We start from the raw sequence: 11,439 nt of genomic DNA, 5'->3' as shown, positions 1-11,439 counted from the left end.
AGTGCAATGAATTTGTGAAGTCTTAATTATTTTTGTCATTATATAGACATTATATTTGTAGTTTAAAGTTTTGAAAACATTTGCTAAACAAATGGTTCACTATGGCCTACATGATATGAAATTTAAAAACATTACGTAAAGATTTTATTTTCTAATTGAAATGAGTTATAAAAAAACATTTTTATAAATCATTTCAATTAGAAAATAAAATCATATATAAAATTATACATAATGTGCTAAAGCAATTGACTGCAAACAAGAAATTATCTTATGGTGAACATGCACATTAATTTGTATAGTATATTATAAAATTGCCTAATATTCATTTCATGTATCGTATGAGTAGCATATTAAGTGTGTTAAAATCAATTGATATGAGTTAAATTTTTAAAAGTAAAATAATTGAGAGACAAAAACGTTGTTTTCGTGTAAACATTATATATTGAATTAATATAATAAATAAATTTAATTTCATATATGTTTTAATTAGTAAAATTTTATTAGTTATTTTTAAAAATATAAATATTGACCATTTTACAATGAAGTGTGAACCACTGTGACAAAGTTTAGACTACGAACCAATGTGACTAAGCCCAGGGCACTCTTCTCTTCTCTTCTCTTCTGAAGCTCGCAAATGGCAAATACTCTATTATGGCATCCTCTCCGCATAAGCTCCTCAGAATCTATTCGTTTTCTTCTATAGTCAAGAAAACGTCTTTGAAAAGTTTAGTCAAAGGAGGCACGAAATCGAGGTGATTTTTATTCGGCGGGTAGGGGTCGCTCATCAGATAGCCCACGAACCCTTGCAAGCTTTTCTACGATTGAAATCCTTATCCGGCAACCATCTTTTTCGATCGTAACTGAATCGTAAGCTCCCGGAAACTTGCAATTTTTTGATTTTTTATTTTTTAAATTTGGGAAACAGGAATATGCTAAACTATCAATTCAGTCGAACCTACTGAGATGTTCTTCAAGCCCCAAAACTCGAGGTTTCATTCATATATTCATCATTATGTACAGTTTTCTAGTATAACCACAAAATGCGAATCAAGGTTTCGTTTTTCCCAATACCCTCTTGTTTATAATGTATCATTTGCATTTTTCTCATCCCAAACCTTCAAGTCCAGACCATATTTGGAAGGTTCTTGTGGGAAATATGCAGAAAGTTCACATTTTGGTGATATTAGAAATATGGATGTTGCAAGTGAAGAAGTGGGGTGTAGAGAGTATGGGAGCTTAAGCTTTTCAGACACATGTTATAGTGATAGAGAGGATAGGGAAAGCTGTAAATTTGATGATTTGGATGAGTGTGAAGAGTCGGGAAAGGAAGATGGAGGGGAGAGTGATGGTGATGACAATGGTGAGGATTTTAAAATTTTGGATTCATTTGATCGGAATCAAAAGCGAAGTAATTGGTGTAAAGTGAAAACTGAGTGGGTGGAGGATGAAATGAGACACCCTTTGGTAAAAGAAATATGTAGGTTAATTGATTTGAGAGCATCGTGGACTCCAAAGCTCGAGGGGGAACTAAGGCACTTACTAAAAAGCTTGAAACCTCTGCAAGTTTGTGCGGTATTAAGGTCTCAATCTGATGAAAGGGTCGCCTTAATGTTCTTTTATTGGGCGGACTGGCAATGGAGGTATAGGCATGATCCGGTTGTGTATTATGAGATGCTTCGAGTTCTAAGCAAGACTAAGTTGTGCCAAGGAGCTAAACGTGTTCTCCGCCTCATGGCACGGAGAAGAATCGAACTCCAGCCCGAAGCTTTTGGTTTTCTGATGGTTTCTTTTAGTCGTGCTGGAAATACGAGGAAAGCATTGCAGGTTCTTACTTTGATGCAGAAAGCGGGAGTTGGGCTAGATTTGGGAATATGTAATACTGCAATTTATGTTTTGGTGAAGGGGAATAAGTTGGAGAAGGCGTTGAGGTTTTTGGAACGTATGCAAGTAGTTGGAATTACACCCGATGTTGTCTCGTATAATTGCTTAATCAAGGGGTACTGTGATGTCCATCGAGTCGAAGATGCACTCGAGCTTATTGCACAGATGCCATATAAAGGTTGTCCCCCGGACAAAGTGAGTTACTACACAGTAATGGGATTTTTGTGTAAGGAGAAAAGAGTGGATGAAGTAAAAGAGTTAATGGAGAAGATGACGAAAGATAATGATTTGTACCCTGATCAGGTTACTTATAATACTCTTGTACATATGCTCTCGAAGCATGGCCACCCAGATGAAGCGTTAATCTTTTTAAGGGAAGGGGAAGCCCGAGGGTTCGGTATTGACAAAGTTGGATACAGTACAGTAATAAACTCGTTCTGTAAGGCGGGGAGGATGGATAGGGCGAAAGAGCTCGTTAATGAAATGATTGCCAATGGATGTGTTCCCGATGTGGTGACTTACACTGCTGTCGTGGATGGATTTTGCTCGATAGGAGAGGTCGATCAAGGGAAAAAGCTACTCCAGCAGATGTACAAACAGGGTTGCAAGCCAAACACGGTATCATACACGGCCCTTTTGAATGGGCTTTGTCGAACGGGGAGATCTTCGGAAGCAAGAGAGACGATGAATATGAGTGAGGATGGGTGGTGGAGGCCGAATGCTGTGACGTATTGTGTTGTGATGCATGGCTTTCGTAGGGAAGGAAAGCTCCTGGAGGCGTGTAATATAGTCAGGGAAATGATTGGAAAGGGGTTTTTCCCTTCTCCAGTCGAAATTAACCGACTTATTCAAGATCTTTGTAGGGAGGAGAGAACGGTCGAGGCAAAGAAGTTTCTGGAAGAGTGTCTGAGAAAAGGGTGTGCCATTAATGTCGTAAACTTTACTACTGTAATTCACGGTTTCTGTTTAAAAAACGATTTGGGTTCTGCTCTTTCCGTTCTCGATGACATGTATTTGATTAACAAACATCCGGACGTTGTCACGTATACGACACTAATAGGTGCATTAGGGAAGAACGGTAGGATTGAAGAGGCAATCGAAATGACCAAGAAACTGCTCCACGAGGGTTTGGTTCCTACTCAAGTGACATATCGTACAATAATCCATCATTTTTGTCGGCAGGGTCGGGTCGAGGATCTATTGAAGTTGTTAGAGAAGATGTTGTCGAGACAAGAGTGCCGGACTGTGTACAACCAAGTCATCGAAAAGCTGTGCAGTTTCGGAAATCCCGACGAGGCTTATAAGCTTCTGGGCAAAATTCTCCGGACTGCTTCAAGAACCGATGCCAATACCTGCCACGTTCTTATCGAGAGTTATTTGAGAAAAGGAAACCCTTTGCTCTCGTATAGGGTTGCCTGTCGAATGGTCAAGCGGAATCTGGTTCCCGACTTAAAGCTGTGTGAAATAGTGAACGAGAAGTTGATGTTAGACGGGAAAGCATGCGAGGCAGACAAGCTTATGATGCTTTTAGTGGAACGTGGCCACATTCTTATCGAGAGTTATCTGAAAAACGGAAACCCTTTGCTCTCGTTTAAGGTTGTCTGTCGAATGCTCAGTCGGAATCTGGTTCCCGATTTAAAGCTGTGTGAAATAGTGAAGGAGAAGTTGACGTTAGATGGGAAATCACACGAGGCAAACAAGCTTATGATGCTTTTAGTGGAACGTGGCCACGTTTTGCCTAAACATCAGCAGCAGCAATTGACTTGAGGTGAATTTAACCTTTTTGAGCTTTCCCGTTTCATTACTCTGCTGATAAATTTGACAATCTATCTCTACAGAAGTGACAAGCAAGGGACGCAATTAACGAGAATAGAACTTTACTTGGCGCTTGAACTTGGTCCCGCTTTAAACTGGCCGTTTTTACCAGATATCAAAGCGGCTGTGTGCTCACTTGTGAGGTAAAGTTTGAGTCTTTCAAATTGTTTCTGTATTGTGCCATCTATGAGATAGATATTCTGTTGAAATTTACAAACTTTAATAAGGGAAAAGAGTCAAATAAGCTCCTGAACTTTATACGACAAAGCAATTAGGCCCTGAACTTTAAAAAAGTTATAATTAAACACTCCAACTTATTAAAACCGGTAAAATAAGCCTTGTTTTCCGGTAACCTATAACCTGTGATAACCGCCATTGATAACAAGGTCGCCGTCGTTCACCGAAAAAGGTGGCCAATGGTCGCCTTCCTCCGATTGACTAAGAAGGCGACCGGCTGGTTGCCTTTTTCTTTTTCAAGGCGACTGGCAACCATTTGCCTACCACCAGTCGCCTTCTTTAGTGACAAAGGTGACCAACGACCGGTCCCCAGAATCCTAATGACCGGTTATTCCAGGTGGATAACTTGCTATTAGGCTCCTATGCACCAAAATGACAAGGTAGAGTGTTTAATTGCAATTTTTTAAAGTTCACGAGCCTATTTGACCATTTTCTCTGGTAATTATATTACCCAGCTAGACTTACTTGGTGTTTGATTAGAGTAGTGCATTCTTTTTCCCCTGTTTCAGGTTGAATCTCATCATTCATTGGAGTAGACATCCAATCTAAAGAAAGTGCAACATGAGAAAGAATGTGAGAATTTTGCTACTTGCAAGGTAAAAGACCAGTTTATCAAGTGTTTGAGAGAGAGGGGGAGGGTGGTGTATCTGTTTACTGATTTGTATGAAGTTGATGATAATAATTTTACCCTGTAATGGGCTTGCTTAGGTGTGTAATTGAGTCGAGAATAGTCAAAACTTGAAACTCGGCTTTATTTTTAAGAAATTGAAATTCGAGCTTTATTGAGCTCAAGCTATTTGAATTTATTATAAAAACTAGTATTTTATATGCGTGATGCGTAAAAATATGTCGCGTCAATATTAATACTAATGTTAAAATTTTAATTATATTAAAAAATATATATTTTTTAAAAAATTATAGTATAATTTTATTTTAAAATTTATAATTGTAGAATTCATAGTTGATAAAGTCAATTATATTTTAATATTTATTAAATAAAATTTTTTAGATATGTAAATATAATTATAGTAATATTTAATTAAAAGTTGAATGAAATAAAACTTATTACCATTGAAGAATATATAAGAAAAGATATAGTGTATTCATTTGCATGGTAATAATAATAGAAAAAGATATAGCATAAGTTATTGCGGCAAGGACATAAATCAAGGTATAATAATATGACTGTTGCTTTGTTTTTATGAGTTTTAAAAGATGAATTAAATAGTGGATGTTACCATGGAATGTTGGATTCTAATAAAAGCTTTATTAATTAAAAAAAAAAAACGAAGATGCTATAAGATACCTTAGTAATAAACTAAATAAAAGGGTGTTAATTAATAATCATAAAATGAGTTTCATACAATAGTAAATGATTCTTCCAAGCATTATTCACGGTAATTTAGGATCCATTTAGAAAGCAAGAAAATGATTTCTGGAAAATGAATCATTTTCTAAAAAATATTTTTCTTATTTAGTGTTTGATTGCATTCGAAAAACTATTTTGGTGTTTTTGGTTCATTTTCTGAAAAATGAGTAAAATGGTATAATTAAATATTTTTTTTAATTATTTTATTTAGAATAAAAAATAAATTTTAAATGTTTTAAACAAAAAAAAAAAAAAAAATAGTTTCCGGCGGAACCCAAGGCCATAATTTCTGGCGGAAACCAGTTCCGCCAGAAACTTAAAAAAAAAAAAAAATAGCAAAGGGAGGAAAGTGACTTCCGCCCAAATTTGGCGGAAGTCATTTTCTACCAAATTGAGCACATTTTTCCCAGTCAACAGAAAATGTTTTCCGTTGACTGGATTTTCCAAGTGTAGCCAAACACCAAAAACCCGGAAAATGATTTCCAGAGATCATTTTTCGGGTTTTCAAACACAGCCTTAGAGCAGCTTGCGAAAGAATTAAGAGCAGTGCATAATCTACTTATGAATAGCAGTTTATTACGTCAACACCTCCAATTTTGCACCAATTCTGTCCAACAACTCATAAATGAAAATGTTTAACATTGGCTTGTACAAACATGAAACATCCAACAATGTAGCACGGTAAATTCTAAGATGGCAGCACTGCCAAATTAACTCATCCATACTGCTAATGTACTTGAACGTGCTCAGCTTTCTTTGGGTAAAAAAGTGACCCTAACAAAACGGCAATCCCGGTTATTGCAATGGTAAACAGCAGTCGCTTCTTGGAAAATTCATTGGGGCATCTTGGAGCACCGCGATCTTGTTCAGCTTCCCTTGCATTCCTAAACAGATAACACTAGAGCATCAGTGCAAACTGCAAAGCTATGATGGTTTTTGTTTTGTTTTGTTATTTTTTCTTAAAGTTGGCCAAAACTATCTGAGTTACTATCCATGTAAACTACAAATAAATGCATAAATCCAGTTTCCCAAATATAGGTTCAGTGAATTAATATTAAACCATTAAGGGCTAAAGTTGACACCATTATGACCCATCTTGTTGTTCAAAAATCAAAGATGCTTCATTGCACTTGGGGTTTCCAAACCAGCTTAGTGAATGTAAAATGTTATTGGACTTTCCTTTCTCATTGAACATTGCCATGAGTTGCAATAATAAGATCTGTGCACTTTCTAAGAGGTTGGTGAAAGAACTATTAGAGTAGAGAATGTTTTACCGGGAAGTTTCTGCAACATTATCTGTTATTCCATTGCATCTGCTCTCGTGGACATCCCTTTCTCGGAGTCTAATGTACCTGCTACAGAGTTCGCATAGTTCTGTACGGTTCCCACATACTTCCTGAAACATTGATGACGAATTAACTCTGTTTAAAACTGGATGCAATATTGCAGTCAGTAGCAACTATTTTACCTGATGCTCAAACAAATCGACTGCAGGCAAAGGGAACTCGCAGTATTCACATGTAACGATCCTTTGTGGGCAATTTTCACCCTTGTGAACAGCTAACACTTCACGTTCCATTGTCTCGCTGCACAAAGAGCAGGACACCTGCATCAATATAAATATCAGAACTGAAAACATGAGTACATGACAGGTTAAAAAGGATCGAATGGGCAATTTTTTCCATCAATAAAGCATTTATAATAAAAACATTTACAAACCTAACCCCATGTTGGCGGCATCAAGTTAATGTTCATTAATCCTGGTGGAGACTTTTGCCACTAATCATTTTAGAGTATAATAAAACAGCCATATGAGGCCAGAATTACAGTTACCAACCATTTACAATCAAGAATAATATTAAGGCCCCAAGAAACTTGCTTCCATATTTTAAAATCTGTAAGATTTTAATCAATAGTTGTGTCAAGTAAATCTAAGAAATCCAAAGGGAATGAATTTAGATATGCTGATATGCAGAGGATAACAACCTATTGTGCCCTGGTGTATGCTATGGGAATTCAGATATTTGAAAAGCTACAAATATATTGTTTAAAATAACATACATACACACACACAGATGTTTCCATTTTAATACAACTCAGATGTTGGTTAAAACTACAAACTATCCTAAAACAGATGCCTCAGCAAAAGTTTCGGTCTTCACAATTAAATGAATAACAAATAGAATGCCCTTCAGTCTAGACTTAAAGCTCCTTCCATTTTGTTCACCTAGAAAATAAACATGAACTTAGAACCTGCATACACCATTCATGATGTAGATTATCATACTTCAAATACTGCAACCAGAGCCCAGAGTTCTAATAGGTGACTGTATCTAATGCCTACTGCATGCTTCATAACACCTGAAAGGACTTTAGTTTTTTTACATTGACAAAGGGCACCAAACTCTTTTTTTAGAGAATTATGCTGATTATAATTTATGGATACCTCTAATTCCTAAAGCCGCAAAAAACAGGATATAGCAATTTGAATGGCAGCTATGTCTCTTCTTTCTTTTTCATTTTTTTAAAAAAAGGACAGAATTAGGCACAAAATTCAAGGATAAAAGTGCCTCCACTCTCACTAGTCAGAAATTTATTACAATTTTAACAATCTCAAAAGACCACAAAAATATCAGTGATTTATGTGAAGTGCTCACTGGCTGACGCTAGATCACCGGTTCAAGCCCTAGAAATAACCTCTACAATCACTTACTTCTTATCTTCCCTAAACCTTGCATAGTGAAAGATCCTTACACCAGATCTAACTAGAAAACAATTCATTTAGTATATCACATGTGATCCAATTTGTTGATAAGTTTGAAATCATAATAAAATAGTCCATACTACCTACTGCGTTACTTTATCCATTAAGTTTTAAAGGGGTAGCTATCCACATTCCAGAGCTGGGAAAGGCCTAGGGTCCAATAAGTGGCTATTCATAATCCCTCCACAAGACTAAATGAGCTGAATGGCTTGTATTAACTAATAACTAGAGTGGCAGGTAGGATGGCTGCAGCTGCATGGTCACTTGAGGACCCATAATAACATCATGAACCACAACCAAGGCACTAAGTCACTAACTGACAGTATGAGTAAACAGGTAAGGTTTCCATACAAGGACATGCCAACTACAGATCCTCACAGATTGATGTAATAACTAATAAATGAATGTTTTGACATCAATAATTGTTTAAGTAACTGGAATAAGGCAATTCACAATATGGGAACACAGGCAAACACCAGAAGAATTACTGATACATGCACAACAAATAAATTAAGACAAGAAAATACAATGCTCTCTCCTAATTAAGGGGCTAAATATTCTATATTGACCCCACCCCCCCCCCCCAACCAATAATTGAGAATCCATTATTACCTAAAGGCTAAGCATGCTGCATTTCAAAGTAGGAAATGGGTTTCACTTACTGGAGCATGAGTGCTTAAGAAATGGTGTTCTGCATGTATCTTAGGAACCATGTCGCCACAAATTTTACATTTTTCTAGATTCCGCGAGCAGTGAGCAATATGCAAATCAAGATTTGAAGAAGGAATTGCTCTGTCACTGGAAATTTATCAATGTTAGTTTCAAGGGAAACAAGAATAAACAAGATGAAAGCATGATGCAACCAAAAGTGCAGCAAACAGTAGCATTAAACAATGAATAAGCTATTGCTGAGTAGCCAACAGAAATACATTGTAAAAATCTAGTCTACTAATAGCAAGAACATGCTAAGCCAACTCCATACTTCTACTCTCCTCTCTCCCAATACACAATATTTGAAATGAACTTCTGGCTTAAAAAATTAAAGAAATATCCAGTAAAGAGGACATAATTAACTCATTACAAAGTATTCAAATAACTAATTCATTATTAATGGGCACCCATTATTCACTTATCACACACAGATAATAAGAGGAGTGAACACAAAGATACAGCTTTCCAGCATTCAACTGGAAGTACTTTCCATTAAGCCTAAAATGCACCTTTTTTCATGCCAAACCATAGTTTTGAATAAACTTACCCAACCTGATGCAGACTAAGTCTTAACTCAATCTAGTTGAGGTTGAATTTATAAATTTCTATGTCTCCATTCAGCTCTGTTTAACTGCACCTAAGTTTGCTAACTTAGCCACTTGCAATCCCAAGTAAAGGAGGGCTGTGGTATGTTTACAGTGGATATAATTCTGCACCGATGTAAGCATTTACTTCTGCCACCTCGACAGAAGTTTGGCATCTCAAATCATCTATTCATCTTGCAGAAACATTGTATTACACATATGGTTTACAGTCTTAATCTTAACCTATATGCCAACCGAACCCAAAAAGTAATATGAAAGCCAAACAACACACATAAAGCATCATGGCAAGTTTTCTGCAGCACTAGGTTGAAATCTCATCCCTTCAAAGTAGAAGAGAACTATAAAATAAGAGGTCAGTACATGAGGCTTAGTAAAGATAGTAAGATAAATTAAAAACAAAAAATAGCAAAGAAAAACTCACTATTGTCACACACAATTCACTATGGCAGTGCAGTTGCATATGATGTGTATGTGTATGCATGCATTTATAAGAGGATATGCATAGATAAACAAATTAGAGAAGAAAATCACGAAAACTATAACTCCTATAAAACTAACTTGATCTTCATCAGGCTCACCGAAAAAACATACGCACAACAACAAAAACAAAAACCAGTCAAATTTCAGTATAAAGACCAATAACTTAAAAGGCAAAGAACTAACCAGTGACTACAGATGCTCGTGGCTTGATCAGGAGCTGCAGCCATTATTAGCCTTAACAACAAATTCTCAACAACAAAATAAAATAAAACCTGCAATCTGCAATAATAACGATAAAAATCAGAATTATAACTGATGAGTAAAACGGTGCAGGAAATTCAAGAGGTTGTTGAACGGATTGAGAGCCGAGCCGAGATTAGGTTAACCAATTGTGACTATTCTGATTCAAAAAGTAAGGTTAACAATTATGATTCAATTAATACTCCGTGGAATTTTGTTCATCGGAAGAATAGAAAATATAACCTAGAACTGAAGAATTGCTTGCTTTGTTTCGAATCGATCTACCGATCGATGGGCTAATTGATGGAATGTGACGGAGAATTATCAGGCTCTGAAATGGAGAGTACGAACAGATAACAGAGTCCACAACACAATGAAGACCGACCGGGAGGTAGTTTGATTTATTATGCGGGTCGTCGGTCGAAGATTGATTGGGAAGTGATGAAGTCACGAATCATTAGGCACGTGGATCTTTTTGCGCGTATAAGCGTATTATAAACTCGTCATTCTTTTTTTTTTTTTTTTTTGAGAAATACGGTCATTCTCTTCCTAAAAAATAGAAAACTAGAGAATTGGGTAATAAAATCAGAAAACATATTTACTAAGAGCACGTGGATCTATTTACATATATATCACTATAATCTCCGATAGGGAATATACCCCGGATTATCGATCCTTTTGTTCTAAGCACTTGATCGGATTCGACTCTTCGCATAGCGGAGGTCTTTTCCTGATCTGATCCGACTTAACGAGAGTGTTTAATCGATCTGACCTAAAGATTAGCATCCAATTAGCTTAATGAGCTTATGCTCTTAGCTTTATTTTGGTACTCGGGCTCGATTTGAATGCTCGGCTAGGGGCCTCGAGCTCATGTGCTTAGCACCTAAAGATGAACATCAACAGTAGCGCTTGCGCCATGCCTGATAGCCATTTTCCCATCAAACATTTCTCTACACGTGGGCACTTCTTCCTAGTCTCCGTGACCACCGAGTGCATGGAGGACACATGTCGCACATTCCAATCCTTTGGATGCATGTGTCTCTTTTCGCCGTCTATAAATACAACGTTTGATGCTTGTAAATGATGCTTGTAAATGGGACTTTTCCCCCCTTTCTCAATCTAAGACTCACATGCTTGAGAACCAGTGGCGGATCCAAAAAATCATCTTAGTGGGGGCAAATATTAAATGGCGTTAGAAATGTCAATGACAAAATATCAAACAACCACAATAAGGTTAAAATACAAAATACATTATAAATTACAATATATTTATGAGAAAATATGAAACATAATCAATTAGATAAAATAATTTGAATATCAATATATTCATAAATACT

General features: G+C 36.4%; 2 protein-coding genes across 3 annotated transcripts; one reads left to right on the top strand and one right to left on the bottom strand.

The window, feature by feature from the left end:
- Positions 1–570: 570 nt before the first annotated feature.
- Positions 571–4,748, top strand: LOC109153340 (pentatricopeptide repeat-containing protein At1g09900). 2 transcript variants are annotated; one of them, XM_019301247.1, is made up of 3 exons: positions 571–3,649; positions 3,723–3,839; positions 4,443–4,748. In XM_019301247.1, the coding sequence occupies exon 1, from the start codon at positions 964–966 to the stop codon at positions 3,646–3,648; it is 2,685 nt and encodes an 894-aa protein (XP_019156792.1). In that variant the 5' UTR covers positions 571–963; the 3' UTR covers position 3,649; positions 3,723–3,839; positions 4,443–4,748. The 2 variants fall into 2 exon arrangements, with proteins under 2 accessions (XP_019156792.1, XP_019156791.1); XM_019301246.1 differs by having other exon boundaries at positions 3,720–3,839.
- Positions 4,749–5,853: 1,105 nt separating this feature from the next.
- LOC109152619 (TRAF-type zinc finger domain-containing protein 1-like) lies at positions 5,854–10,530 on the bottom strand. Its single transcript, XM_019300258.1, has 6 exons — positions 10,346–10,530; positions 10,046–10,141; positions 8,729–8,864; positions 6,771–6,908; positions 6,577–6,698; positions 5,854–6,186 (listed from the first exon to the last, which is right to left on the bottom strand). The coding sequence occupies exons 2-6, from the start codon at positions 10,087–10,089 to the stop codon at positions 6,030–6,032; spliced, it is 597 nt and encodes a 198-aa protein (XP_019155803.1). The 5' UTR covers positions 10,090–10,141; positions 10,346–10,530; the 3' UTR covers positions 5,854–6,029.
- Between the last annotated feature and the right edge of the window lie 909 nt (positions 10,531–11,439).

Source organism: Ipomoea nil, unplaced genomic scaffold (genome assembly GCF_001879475.1).
Source record: "Ipomoea nil cultivar Tokyo-kokei standard unplaced genomic scaffold, Asagao_1.1 scaffold2480, whole genome shotgun sequence".
Lineage (NCBI taxonomy): Eukaryota > Viridiplantae > Streptophyta > Magnoliopsida > Solanales > Convolvulaceae > Ipomoea > Ipomoea nil.
Note: the sequence above shows the minus strand (reverse complement) of the source record. Positions and strands in the feature narration are given on the sequence as shown.

What these genes read in the sequence shown, in the direction of transcription:
- LOC109152619 (XM_019300258.1), bottom strand. Translation starts at nt 10,089, where the DNA reads ATGGCTGCAGCTCCTGATCAAGCCACGAGCATCTGTAGTCACTG. An exon ending in ACGAGCATCTGTAGTCACTG is followed by an intron (nt 8,865 to 10,045) that starts GTTAGTTCTTTG and finishes ATAAATTTCCAG; the next exon opens with TGACAGAGCAATTCCTTCTT. An exon ending in AATGTTGCAGAAACTTCCCG is followed by an intron (nt 6,187 to 6,576) that starts GTAAAACATTCT and finishes TTATCTGTTTAG; the next exon opens with GAATGCAAGGGAAGCTGAAC.
- LOC109153340 (XM_019301247.1), top strand. Translation starts at nt 964, where the DNA reads ATGTTCTTCAAGCCCCAAAACTCGAGGTTTCATTCATATATTCATCAT.